The sequence below is a fragment of the Trachemys scripta genome, chromosome 3 (assembly GCF_013100865.1).
Source record: "Trachemys scripta elegans isolate TJP31775 chromosome 3, CAS_Tse_1.0, whole genome shotgun sequence".
Classification (NCBI taxonomy): domain Eukaryota; kingdom Metazoa; phylum Chordata; order Testudines; family Emydidae; genus Trachemys; species Trachemys scripta.
Window position 1 is genome coordinate 74,797,777 of NC_048300.1, and position 14,659 is coordinate 74,812,435.

General features: G+C 43.2%; 1 protein-coding gene across 1 annotated transcript in view; it reads left to right on the forward strand.

Moving 5' to 3' along the window:
* TARBP1 (TAR (HIV-1) RNA binding protein 1) overlaps positions 1-14,659 on the forward strand; it is a 116,504-nt gene that overhangs the window by 16,878 nt on the left and 84,967 nt on the right. Inside the window, exons 2-5 of the mRNA XM_034766873.1 lie at positions 6-573; positions 2,192-2,289; positions 4,098-4,164; positions 13,644-13,792. Coding sequence (XP_034622764.1) covers positions 6-573; positions 2,192-2,289; positions 4,098-4,164; positions 13,644-13,792 — 882 coding nt within the window. The remainder of the gene's footprint in view (positions 1-5; positions 574-2,191; positions 2,290-4,097; positions 4,165-13,643; positions 13,793-14,659) is intronic.

Here is a 14,659-nt window from a genome sequence, read left to right on the forward strand (position 1 = left end):
TACAGCTGGCGGCGCGGCTGGCCGGGGAGGCGCTGGCGGCGCTGCGGGCCGAGCCGCCGGGGGCCGGGCTGGACGCCGAGGCGGCGGTGGAGGCGCTGGTGGCCGTGGCCCCCGAGCTGCAGGAGCCGGCGTTGCTGGAGCGGGCGGTGGACGCGGCGCTGGCGCTCGTGCGGGCGGGCGGGCGCGAGGCCGGGGAGGAGGTGGCGGCGGCGCTGGTGGCCGGGCGGCTGCTGCCCGCGCTGAGCAGTAACCGCGCCGCCCTGGGGCGGGTCTGGGCGGGGCTGCTGCCGGGGCGCGGGGAGGAGGGGGACGCCGCCCAGCGGGTGAGCCGGACCCTGCTGGCCCTGACAGCCCTGGCGGACCTGCTGTTCCCCGGCCTGGACGGGGATGGCGGCCGGGAGGGCCCGGCTCTGGACGCTCGGCTCTGCGGGGGCTTCTGGCGAGTGGTGCAGGAGGGACTCACCGACGGGGACGGGCTGTGCCGGAAACGAGCCCGCTACCTGCTGAAGCGAGCGGTGGAGGTGTCCGATCAGCTGCGCACGGACTGCACCTGCCCCCCGGACAATGGAGACGGTACATAGCCCGCACCTGTCAGTCGACTGCCCTTGCTAACCCCTCCGAGCACATCCACATATCGGCGACTCACACAGCTTAGTCGGCCTGCCACCCTGCACGGCCATGTGTGCATTACTGCATTGTGGGGCAATCTGCACAGCCAGCCTGTTCTGCCAGTGCTTGGGTGCCAAGATGATAATTGTTCCATAGGTGCCTTGCAGAGTTGTTGGTGTCCGGGAGATTATTGTATTTCTGTCCTCTTGTACTGGGCATTGGGAGGTAGGAAGGTAGGCAAATTTGGTTAACCAGTACAGCACAAAAATGGTGTTCGGGTCTGTTTACACACTGGCATTTGTTACAACTACTTATGAGCTAAGTTGAAACTCTGCAGTTACATGGCTCAGAAGCATGTGTTAATCATAAAGTATGGAAACAAACTGTTAGTGGAGTCCACCATGTTACAACTTCATTTCAGACTTGGTAAAAATCAGCACAGACAAGCCCTGGGCCCTGTCTAAATAGCCAAGGAAACTAAGCACCTTTCTAATGAACCACTGACCGAGGCTTAAGTAAAGATGGAGGTAGACAGTGGGCAAAGGTGCATTCCAAATTTTGACCCACTTTGTAGCCTATCAGACGATCCTTCGTTTTGCAGAATACTTTCTATGCCAAAGCTCTTCACATGATGCCTAGTCAGTCTTGTAGACTATTATGGAAGATTTAACTCGGAAGTCTGGGGGATCACTGGGAAGAGTGCATCTTGAAATATGCACTGTAGGGCTGCTAGGGTTGGCAATTGTACCAGCTGGTTCCCCCTTCTATTCCTCAGTGCTGGAAGCCTGGCCATTGAGGGCTGTCTTGAAATGGCATGGGGAAGAATTGCTAGCCCTGCTCATGCCTCACCCACTCTGCAAGGCATAATTTAGCACTTGGTGTTTAAGAGGCAGGAGCAAGATTCTCCCTTAACAGTTTCAAATATTTAAAGTCTCAGATTATTTGAAACTTTCAAGATTGTTGCACTGTAATTAAAAGCACATGGCATGAGTAGAGAAAATGGTTCTGTTTTCTTGGGCTTCCTGTGTAATTGTGGGCAAGCTACTTAAGTGGGTGCAAAATATTAATTAAAAAATAAAATCTGCAATCCAACATCCCCACAAAGTGATAAAACACTCAATCTCTACTTCTGCTGTTACTAGCAGATTCTGAGAAGTGTCACTTTCATGTCAGTTTACCATTTATACAGCAGGTAACAAAATATGAGTTACTATTATTGGAAAAACGAATGATGAGATCTGGAAAGAATAGCAAATTCTGACAGGTGATTAGCATAGTCGCAGTTTTCTAGCTAATCTTAAATGGGTTTATCAGAAAAATCTGCGTGTTCATATATTTTCACTTCAGCCACATGGGAAATTGCCGTTAAAATTCAGTAGATTTTAAAATTTGATTTTTTTCAGCCCTTGTTGAGGCAAAACTGTTGATATTAGTAGGAATGAAAAGACTGTAGGATCAAGTCCTGTGTTATCACTTCTTGGTGATGATAACTCATGCTGGAGACGGCATTATATTACTTTTTGCTTGAAGAATAGGAGCAGAAATATCTTTGTAATTTAAACAATTTAATATTTTCAATTAGAACCAAGTCTTTTCTGGTGGTCTGTGGAGAAGAATGACAAACTTTTGCAATTTTGGGAAAATTACATTTTAATAATGGAGACTCTGGAAGGAAATCAGGTAAGTGTACTTTAAGTTTGTGTATAACATGTTGAGTATTTTTGATTATATGTTCTTATGCTGAACAGTATTGTCAATCACACATTTTGTTCAGATATCACAAACTAGTAATCTTGCTTTAACAAGCATGTTTAAATAGCCTGTTACAGCTTTATAAGTCTTTTGCCTTAGACTTTTTGGTTTTCACATGCAAAACATTTAACATACAGCTTTTATAAGTTAGTGTGATTGAATTATTTTGGAGTTAGAAACCCCCTCATAATTTCTTTGAGACAACAATAAATCTAGTGGGTTGAGCAGGGGATTGCAGTTGGGAGACCTGATTTGAGTTTGCTGAAAGACTATGGGTAAGTCACTTATCTGATGATGAAAATCAGATTTCATTATTTCATTCTGTTTCCCATCCTTGCACAGTCTCAGTAATTCAGAGCTCCAGCTGCAGGGGGAGATTTCCAGCTCACTCCCAGAGTCCACTTGTTCTCTTGGGTCAGGGAGAAGAGGGGGCAAGGTCAGACCCCGGTCTCCTGGCCATGTCTTACAGTCCCAGTCTTCCCCCTATATATTGCTCTGCTTCAGCAACTACTCTCCATTTGCCTTCTTGCAGCCAGTCTCTCCTTCACTCTTCCCCCTGCTGACTGCCAGAGCTTTCCATTTAAGTAGATCCTTCATAGGGAACATGCCTGGCAGCTGCTGAGAGGTGGGGCCTTCTGGGCACAGTATTGTTTCACTATTCCTTTTATCCATAGTGTGGGGTCTGTAAAGCCCGTCACTAGGACCCTACCAAATTCAGGATTCATTTTGATCAATTTCACGGCCGGAAGGTTTTAAAATTGGTCAATTTAATGTTTTCAGATGTTTACACCTGTAATTTCATGGTGGTGTAACCATGGGGGTCCTGACCCAAAAATATGTTATGGGGGATCACAAAGCTGATGAAGGGGGGTCATGGGATTGCCACCCTCTCTTCTGTGCTGCCTTCGGAGCTGGGCTGAGAAGGCAGCAGCTGCAGAGCTTCCTGCAGCCAGACGAGATTCCCGGAGATGGAGGTGGGTCTGATCTCCCCCGTGCTGCTGGGAGCCTTCAGAGCTGGCAGCATCGATGGAGCTTCCTGCAATAAGGGGAGGTATCCAGAGGTGGGTCTGATCTCCCCCCAAAAGTGGCTGTGCAGGGAAAGAGGAAATCCCATCCCTCCCCAGCCAGCTGGAGCCTGGTGGATGGTAGGAGCCCCCAGCCCCTTCCATCTCCCACCCCTCCAATAGCTAGATTTCTTGGGGGAGGTCTGATTTCATGGCCCATGACATGTTTTTCATGGCTGTGAATTTGGTAGGGTCCTATCCATCACCCGTAGTCAAACCATTTGCACTTCTTCACTGTCTAAAATGAAATATATCAACAGATAGCCTTTACTGAGAGAAATAACTCCTACAATTTTCTTTCCAACTAAACCTTCAAATTTTAGTAAATATATTGTGCTGTTTTATTGAATTGAAAATCTACAAGTTTTCAATCATGAATGAAAATGTCAATTGCTGATGGGTAAGTGCAGTGGTTGGTGTGATAGAACAGCATGACAGTGAAGGCAGTTCAATAAGAAACCTGTAAACTAACTTTAAGTACCATGCATCAGATCCTAGGATTAATTACAAAAGGTACTGATTAGAGTAACTCTTAATTTAAATAAAGTTACTCCAGTTTTATACTAGTGTAACTGAGAGCAAATTCTAACCCATAAGTATAGCTATGATACCAACTTTTTGGTTTGAGTGTTGAACTAAATTAATTATGTAAAATCTGCTTTTGAATTTCAGATACATGTTATAAAGCCAGTCTTACCAAAGTTAAACAGTTTGTATGAATATGCATTATCAGAAAAAGGTAAGGTAATTATTTTCAGACATTACCATACAAATGAAAATAAAATAATGTTTTTTCCTTACCATTCACTTGAAACAACTATCTTTTAGCTAGATGTATGTCCTATCCAGAGTTGCTTTTCATATTGATTTATAGACTATCCACCAAACATACTTTGTCAGGGCCCACTGTACTCCGAAGTAAGATGGAATCTAATTTTGTGGCAAGAACCCCTAATTCTTCTTTGAGTACTTGTGTCTGTTTCACTTAGCTCTGTGTGTGTGTGTGTGTTGAGTGCACTTGAGTCAGAGAGTTTTCATGAGCTTCCTGGTGCCTCCAGTTGAGGGTATAAAGGGTGAAATCACCCCACTTCAGTTCCTTCTTATTACGGTATCTGGGAGCATAATGTAGTTAAATCTCATTCCATGGGCAAGTTAGGGAGGAAGTGTCATTTGATTCATAAAAATCTACAGAATTATCATTTCAGTGGTGTCACCCTCTGCATTGCGGTGGGTGGACTTGCTGCTAGCTTCAGGTCCTCTGGTTGTTGGAAATTTTGCTAATACAGTGTTGTCGGAAATGGACTGAGTTGAGTGTCATTTAAAAGCTCTTTCTCCCACGAATACAAAGCACCAAACATGACAAAACTAGAACAATTATGCAGATATATATTCACGAAAATGTTTAAAAAGCAACTTTTAAAATTATACTTCAACACAGGTATGCATTATGTACATGAAAAAGACTTTGATCTTTGGTAGTCCTAGGGAAGTTAACCTTGACATGTAGGACTGGAAAGATTTATTCATCAAAGTCATCATCAGTGTTGTCTCCAGCTATCACTGCTAGACATCATGTAGACTGATAGCCTTCTTTGATAGGATAACGAGTCTTGTGGATAAGGGAGAAGCGGTGGATGTGATATACCTAGACTTTAGTGAGGCATTTGATACGGTCTCACGTGATATTCTTATCAATAAACTAGGCAAATTCAACTTAGATGGGTCTACTATAAGGTGGGTGCATAACTGGCTGGATAACCATACTCAGAGAGTAGTTATTAATGGTTCCCAATCCTGCTGGAAAGGTATAACAAGTGGGGTTCCGCAGGGGTCGGTTTTGGGACTGGCTCTGTTCAATATCTTCATCAACGACTTAGATATTGGCATAGAAAGTACGCTTATTAAGTTTGCAGATGATACCAAACTGGGAGGGATTGCAACTGCTTTGGAAGATAGGGTCATAATTCAAAATGAACTGGACAAATTGGAGAAATGGTCTGAGGTAAACAGGATGAAGTTTAATAAAGACAAATGCAAAGTGCTCCACTTAGGAAGGAACAATCAGTTTCACACATACAGAATGGGAAGTATCAGAGGGGTAGCCATGTTAGTCTGGATCTGTAAAAAGCAACAGAGAGTCCTGTGGCACCTTTAAGACTAACAGATGTATTAGAGCATAAGCTTTCGTGGGTGAATGCCCACTTCGTCGGATGCATGTAATGGAAATTTCCAGGGGCAGGTATAAATATGCTGGCAAGAATCAGTCTGGAGATAACGAAGTTAGTTCAGTCAGGGAGGGTGAGGTCCTCTGCTAGCAGTTGAAGTGTGAACACCAAGGGAGGAGAAACTGCTTCTGTAGTTGGATAGCCATTCACAGTCTCTGTCTAATCCTGATCTGATGGTGTAAAATTTGCAAATGAACTGAAGCTCAGCAGTTTCTCTTTGGAGTCTGGTCCTGAAGTTTTTTTGCTGTAAGATGGCTACCTTTACATCTGCTGTTGTGTGGCCAGGGAGGTTGAAGTGTTCTCCTACAGGTTTTTGTATATTGCCATTCCTGATATCTGGCTTGTGTCCATTTATCCTTTTATGTAGTGACTGTCCAGTTTGGCCAATGTACATAGCAGAGGGGCATTGCTGGCACATGATGGCATATATAACATTGGTGGACGTGCAGGTGAATGAACTGGTGATGTTGTAGCTGATCTAGTTAGGTCCTGTGATGGTGGTGGTGTTGTAGATATGTGGGCAGAGTTGGCATCGAGGTTTGTTGCATGGATTGGTTCCTGAGTTAGAGTTGTTATGGTGCGGTGTGTGGTTGCTGGTGAGAATATGCTTAAGGTTGGCAGGTTGTCTGTGGGTGAGGACCGGCCTGCCTCCCAAGGTCTGTGAAAGAGAGGGATCATTGTCCAGGATGGGTTGTAGATCACTGATGATGCGTTGGAGAGGTTTAAGCTGAGGACTGTAGGTGTTGGCCAGTGGAGTTCTGTTGGTTTCTTTCTTGGGCTTGTCTTGTAGCAGGAGGCTTCTGGGTACACGTCTGGCTCTGTTGATTTGTTTCCTTATTTCCTTGTGCGGGTATCGTAGTTTTGAGAATGCTTGGTGAAGATCTTGTAGGTGTTGGTCTCTGAGGGGTTGGAGCAGATGCGGTTGTACCTCAGTGCTTGGCTGTAGACGATGGATCGTGTGGTGTGTCCGGGGTGGAAGCTGGAGGCATGAAGGTAGGCATAGCGGTTGGTGGGTTTTCGGTATAGGGTGGTGGTAACGTGGCCATCACTTATTTGTACTGTGGTGTCTTGGAAGTGGACCTCCCGTGTAGATTGGTCCAGGCTGAGGTTGATGGTGGGGTGGAAGCTGTTGAAATCGTGGTGGAATTCTTCCAGAGTCTCCTTCCCGTGGGTCCAGATGATGAAGATGTCGTCAGTGTAGCATAGGTAGAGGAGGGGCATGAGTGGAAGAGAGCTGAGGAAGTGTTGTTCCAGGTCAGCCATAAAAATGTTGGCATATTGTGGGGCCATGCGGGTGCCCATGGCGGTGCCACTGGTCTGGAGGTATATATTGTTACCAAATTTGAAATAGTAGTGCGTGAGGATAAAGTCACAGAGCTCAGCAACAAGTTGTGCTGTGTTATCATCAGGGATACTGTTCCTGACAGCTTGTATTCCATCTGTGTGTGGGATGTTTGTGTAGAGAGCCTCCACATCCATAGTGGCTAGGATGGTGTTGGAGATCACCAATGCATTGTAGTTTTCTCAGGAAATCAGTGGTGTCACGGAGATAGCTGGGAGTTCTGGTGGCATAGGGTCTGAGCAGAGAGTCTACATATCTGGATAGTCCTTCAGTGAGAGTGCCAATTCCAGAGATGATGGGGCGTCCAGGATTTCCAGGTTTGTGGCTCTTGGGTAGTAGATAGAATAACCCCGGTCGGGGCTCCAAGGGTATGTTGAATTGTTCCTGTGTTAGTGTAGGGAGTGTCCTGAGTAGATGGTGCAGTTTCTTAGTATATTCCTCAGTGGGATCTGAGGAAAGTGGCCTGTAGAATTTGGTATTGGAGAGTTGTCTGGCAGCCTCCGTCTGGTAGTCAGACCTGTTCATGATGACAACAGCACCTCCTTTATCAGCCTCTTTGATTAGAATGGGAAGAGCCTGTCTAGGAAGGAGTACGGCAAAAAGGGATCTAGGGGTTATAGTGGACCACAAGCTAAATATGAGTCAACAGTGTGATGCTGTTGCAAAAAAAGCAAACATGATTCTGGGATGTATTAACAGGTGTGTTGTGAGCAAGACACAAGAAGTCATTCTTCTGCTCTACTCTGCGCTGGTTAGGCCTCAACTGGAGTATTGTGTCCAGTTCTGAGCACCACATTTCAAGAAAGATGTGGAGAAATTGGAGAGGGTCCAGAGAAGAGCAATAAGAATGATTAAAGGTCTAGATGACCTATGAAGGAAGGCTGAAAGAATTGGGTCTCTTTAGTTTGGAAAAGAGAAGACTGAGAGGGGACATGATAGCAATTTTCAGGTATCTGAAAGGGTGGTCATAAGGAGGAGGGAGAAAACTTGTTCATCTTAGCCTTTAAGGATAGAACAAGAAGCAGTGGGCTTAAACTGCAGCAAGGGAGGTTTAGGTAGGACATTAGGAAAAAGTTTCTAACTGTCAGGGTGGTTAAACACTGGAATAAATTGCGTAGGGAGGTTGTGGAATCTCCATCTCTGGAAATATTTAAGGGTAGGTTAGATAAATGTCTATCATGGATGGTCTATTCTAGACAGTATTTGGCCCTGCCATGAGGGCAGGGGACTGGACTCGATGACCTCTCGAGGTCCCTTCCAGTCCTAGAATCTATGAATCTATGTTGTAACACTGTTATTGTTTGCGCTACGCTCATACATCTTCGTTCAGGGCGGGCTGCTGGCCATAAACTTGTAAGGTGGCAAACATCTGGTCTTTGCAGACAAGCATTTGATTAGCTGAAGGATTGATTTGGGAGCGCATGATATTTCACACATAACTGGTGTGATCAGTCTGTTCTCCAAGACCTATCAGTGCCTGATAGGTGAGGCTTGCTTTGGATGTGCTTGACCATCCCAGAACCGTTTCATTTCTTGCCTTCTTGTTAGAAAGTGTAAATGCATCCCTTATCCCTGGCAGTTTTTCTTTGTTTGTCAGTTACAATGGTGGATGTTTTCCATGAATCTCTGCAAGTGTTGTAATGTTGTTTTTCAAATGGTAAACGCATGTTATGAACACCTTCAGTGCATTTATGACTGTCTTAGCCATTCCGAGCCCCTTCAGAGTGAGGAGAGAATTTTCGGAGGCTGAATCAGATGCTTTTCAGTAAGATAAATTGGTTTTTCATGCCAGCCTTCCAGTAGTGTCACATCCTAAAAGGGCGTGGACACCTGGCAGTGCAGCGGCTTTTAATGCTTTGAATGATAGGGACACATTTCTGAGGATTATACAGCAATTCTGATCCCTAGCAGAAGGCACAAAGACAGAATCTTGAGGAAGTCTTGGGTAGAGTCTTGTGCAAAAATCTGGAGTTTAGTTGCAACTCTCTCTAGGGCATTGATGCAAGATGATGTTAGTGTCTTTTAATGAAGAAACTCCACACTGTTCAGTGGCGTTTCAACAGCTTTGTTATTTCATGTGATGACAAAATTCTTCGAGCAGTTTTTTTGCCTGCTGTAGCATTTCCCCTGCAAAGTATGAAGTTAACTTGTCCTTCATGCGAGTGTGAGACAGTAGCTTATTGATTGTGACATGGCCTTCACAACATCCCTTGGCAACGAGTTCCACAGATTGACTGTGTTGTGTGAATAAGTACTTTATTTTGTTAATTTTAAACCTGCTGCCTTTTAATTTCATTGGGTGATGCCTGGTCTTTGTGTTATGTGAAGGAGAAAATAACACTTCCTTATTCATTTTTTTTTTTTTTTTTTTTAACACCATTCATGTTTTTATAGATCTCTATCATATCCAACCTTGTCTCTTTTTCCAAGCTGAAAAGTCCCAGTCTTTTTAATCTCTCCTCATATTGAAGCTATTTCATATCCTTAATAATTTTTGTTGCCCTTCTTTGTACCTTTTCCAATTCTAATATATATTTTTGAGATGGGTCAACCAGAACTGTGTGCTGTATTCAAAGTGTGGGCATACCATGGATTTATGTAATAGCATTGATATTTTCTGTCTTCTTTTTATTTATCCCTTTCCTAATGTTTCCTAACATTCTGTTAGGTTTTTTTGACTGCCACTGCACATTCGGTCGATGTTTTCAGAGAACTATCCACAGTGTCTCCAAGATCTCTTTCTTGAGTGGTAACAGTAATTTTACCCCATCATTTTTATGTATAGATGGGATTATGTTTTCCATTGTGCATTACTCTGCAAATATCAACACTGAATTTCATCTGCCATTTTGTTGCCCAGTCACCCAGCTTTGTGAGGTCCCTTGGTAACTTTTTGCAGTCTGCTTTGGACTTACCGTATATACTCATTCATAAGCCGAATATTTTTGGTAAAAGAGTGACTCATCAAAGAGCGGGGTCGGCTTATAAATGGGTCTACACCAAAATTTGATGATTTTAAACTCTATGGAATCATTTAATTGAATATCTAATACATTGTTGTTTTGTTTACCTGGAGCGTTCACAGGCATGGAGCCCCTCAGTGGCGCCACTTCCCGCAGCTCCCATTGGCTGGGAACGGCGAACCCCAGCCACTGGGAGCTGAGGGACTCCATGCCTGTGAACGCTCCAGGTAAACAAAACATCCCAACCTGCCAGAGGCTGACCCTGATGGGCCGGGAGCAAGGCCGGCTCCAGGCACCAGCCCACCAAGCTTGTGCTTGGGACGGCACCTGGAGGGGGGCGGCGCGGTGCTCCGGCTCTGGCCGCCGGGGGGAGAGCGGAGCCCCGGCCGCCCTCCCCTGCCGCACTGGTGGTGGGGACGGAGGGGACGGAGGCTTTTTTGCCGGGAGCCAAAGTTTTCCAACCCCTGAGATATAGGATCGGCTTATGAAAGGGTCATACAGTTTTTGCTATTTTTACCTATCCATTTTGGCTGGTTGGCTTATAAACGAATGGGCTAATGAACGAGTAGGTACGGTAATTATTTTGAGTAATTTTGAATTGTCTGCAAATTTTGCTACCTCACTGTTTACTCCTTTTTCCAGATAATTTATGAATATGTTGAACAGCACTGGTCCCAGTACAGTTCCCTGGGGGACACCACTATTTTACCTCTCTCCATTCTGAAAACTGACCATTTATACCTACCCTTTGTTTTTAATCTTTTAACCAGTTACTGATCCATGAGAAGATCTTCCCTCTTATCCGAAGACTGCTTTGTTTGCTTAAGAGCCTTTGGTGAGGGACCTTGTCAAAAGCTTTCTGAAAGTCCAAGTACATTATATCCATTGGATCACCTTTGTCCACATGTTTGTTGACTGTCCTCAAAGAATTCTTATAGATTGGTGAGGCAGGATTTCTCTTTACAAAAGCCGTATTGGCTCTTCTCCAACAAATTGTGTTGATCTATGTGTCTGATAATTCATCTTGTGCTTTATCTGTGAGGTTATTGATCCATAAGCATTCAAGATCATTTTCTTCTGAGTTATCAGTGACTCTGAGACAGGTAAAGCCATATTTGATGTAGAGTGCCATTCCTTCTCTCCTATTTTGCCCACTCAGTCCTTCCTAAATCAGTTATAACTATTGAAGTTAACGTTCCAGTTATTTGAATCATCCCACCAGGTTTCAGCAATACCAGTTAGATCAAATTTATGTTCATAAATGAGCAATTCCAAGTCTGTTAGTTACTTGAACTCTTACTATTAATGCATAGGCAATTCAAGCATTTTTTCTCTGCATGCTGTAGGTTTCTTGATTAATTTTGTTCCCAACATCTTGATTTTGTGCCTGCTGATTGCTCATATCTTCTCTCGTTTAGCCTTCTCCTGTTGAACAGGCCTGTTCAACATTTTGATTCAATTCTGCAGATATATTTGTTCATGTGTTCCAGCTGCATAAGGAATGTTAAATGAACTGAGCAATCAGTGGGGCTAGCTGCTATGATTGGCAGGATTCATACACAGGTCATTCATTCTGGCACCTTGTGTAGTGCCAAGTTAAAGGCTGATCATGTTGGAATTAGCTATCATTTTATGAGCATTAACTGATAACTCAGTTCTGTCAGTTGAGAGCCACAATTTAATTTTGTGATGGCTGCATTTTTGACATGCTTGTGCTAAAGTATAATTAAAAAAAAGTTGATTGTTTTAAACATTTTCTTGCCTATATATCTACATAATTGTTCTAAGTTTGTAGTGTTTGGTACCATTGTATTTGTGGAAAAAAGGGCTTTCAAAGGATACCCAATTCTACCCGTTTCTGATGACATTGTACTAGCAAAATTTCCACCAGTCGGAGGACTTGGAGCTGGAGAGTAGCAAAACTTCCCTGTCATGATACACAGGGTGACACCACTGAAATGATGATTCTGTAGATTTTTTTATGAATCAGATAACACCACTTTTATCTTTCTGTCATTAACTTGCCCATAGAATTATTCATGATCTCAGACTGAATTGTCTGTGCCTAGGAGTTGGAGCTTCCTGTGCGTCTGGTGCCAATGGCCTTCTCTCTCACATGTTTATCACTTACTATCTTGTAAATGTTAGTGTAAATAGAGTAGTGTTAGTAGATCGCTTACTAGTTTTAATTATTCTTTCATTCGGGATGGGACTTTCCTTTGATATTTTTATCAAAGCCTCCAGCATTAGCTTTGAAATGCAGAAGTCCTTGGCCTTCAAGCATTGTCCTTCCTTCGGGGCTGTTATACCACAAGTGAGCGATGCTTACATCAGATGCCTCATATTCTTGGGAGAGGGGCATGTGAGAGAGAAATGTAGCATCTGCAAGTCATTCAAGAAGAGAACACAGAAATAACAGGAGGTGTGTTTGAGGGACTACTTTATTGAACAATCAATGCATCCAGCCCCTGATCTAGTCCATACAGAAGTTGGCAGAGCTGAGTATATACTGACTAGAAGTGTCCCTGAAGCTCTGCATCTGCTTCCCCTGACAAGGATTCAAAGACTCCTAGATTGCATGAGGAGAAGAGATGTCACCTTCGCTAGGATCTTCTCACAAGGTCCAAAGACTGTTTGTTCTTTGGAACAAAAACTTGAATCAAGACCCAAGAAAGGCAACTCAAGCACTTGAGACTCGGGTCATTGTCATTCCTCACACACATCATCTCCTGAGTCCTACGGTACCAAGGTCAGAGTGAGAACTATGGCTCAACTCCCCCTGCTACTGTCTGGAGTGAGACATGACCTACCGGTGCCATTGATCTCAGTGCTGACAGTCAGTGCTGTTTAGACCAGTACCTGCAGCAAAGTTACTTATTCTATCACCATGAAATTCCTTTAATTCTCATCCCTCCCGCCTCACAAATAGGCCCATTTCCACTGAGTTTGCTTTGTCTTAAGATAGACAGATAGCAGCGGGAGCTAGAGAATAAGATGGCCATGTAGAATGCCAGAAGAACAATGCAGCAGCCCTGGCCCAGGGAGCCAGGAATATGAACCAATGAAGCCAGTTTTAAGTTCCTTTTTCCCTGGCTTACATGCTGGGGAGGGAGGTGCTGAGCCAGGCTGCCTGGGCAACATTGCAGTAGACAAAGGAGAGGAAGGAACTGGATATCAGAGACAATACTGGGAAAGATACACCATGATGGAGTGAATCTGAGAAGGGGAAAAAAGATCTAACCAAAATAAAATATGAGTAGTAAGTTAAATTGTAATCTGTTAAATAGATAGTTGATTGACAGTTTGTCACAGGTAAATACAGTAGATAGCTGTTTATTGCTTTGAATTACAGAGGGAGTGGCTTGGAGGGGAAAAGGAAACAAGTATTTTTCACTCTTGCTATTAGTTTTAGTCTTTAGGCTAGAAAGCATTGGGTAAGTTTTTCCAGCTATGTTAATAAATGCTTATATTGTGTTTTTTAGAGAAAAGCACATTTTAGACACCAGATAAATAGCTACCTGTATAACCTCTTTCTAAATAGTGTTTTGTAATGGCTTACCATCATGTCATGTACCTTCAATATTTTACACTTTAGTTTGATACACTTCTTTAAAATTTACTACTAGACAGATTACATGCTGATGTCACTATCATTTGACACCAGTTAAATTTGTCATCTTTGTACCAGGTTGTTGGTTGTTTCACCCATCATGGCATATGTGCATTTACAAAAGGATGTTTGAGAGTGAAAACAAAACTTTGACAAGGGAAGGTGTTGCTCAATTTCTGGAGATTTATGAAACAAAACGTCTTCCAAATTCACCAGGATTTTCAGAGGTAAGAGCATTCCCCTAACCAACCTCCCTCCCAACTATTTTCCAGGATAAATAGATATTTTAATCTGAAACATTTCCTAAATTGATTATTTAAATCATGAGTCGTTGGTAGACAAATTCTATAAAACCATATCAAATTTAGCTATGTCAAGAGTAATGACATTATTTAGAAGTGATCTCAGGGTTAAGATTATGTTGGTCAAAGAAAGAGTGCCTATTGCAGTGTTCCTTGTCATTTAGCCACAAATACTTATTTCAGGGACCAGTGCAGTCTAACCTTAATTAGTTGAATCCCAGTTAACTGGGACTCTTTTTATATGAAGGTTGGATATGATCTCTTTCTCCCTGAGGGTTGCTGATGTTCCAGTTCTGTAGAGCTCCTCAGCTTTTTCAGAACTGGAGCTGTTGAGCACCTCAGTTCAGCAGAACCATCCGGCCACAAAGGAGATTACTGAGGAGGTTTTGAAGTCCATGCTCAGCGTTTCACTACTCTGAGGACAGACTTTGAAGCCTGATGGTTATCCCCCTTTATTGTGGGAAGGTTCCGATATCCCTAGAGACTGTTGAATAATCATTTTTTTTACTGTATCTCTTATAATAAATTATGAAAAAAGTCTGTCTTACTATATAATAAAGAAATATTATAGGTGTTAAAACTACACTCTGTTTTACTGTTGTAATAGCATATTGCATTTGCATAGATTTAGTAGTTAGCTTACATCTCACAGGGTATAAATGATCTATTCTGTACTCTGTCCAGCCCCACTTCCAAGAAATAGCTTGCAGGTAGCTCAAAAGCCAAAATTTCTGTTTTATACAATTAAGGTCAATCGCTCATTAAAGTGACACCAACTTGATTTATAGTCAG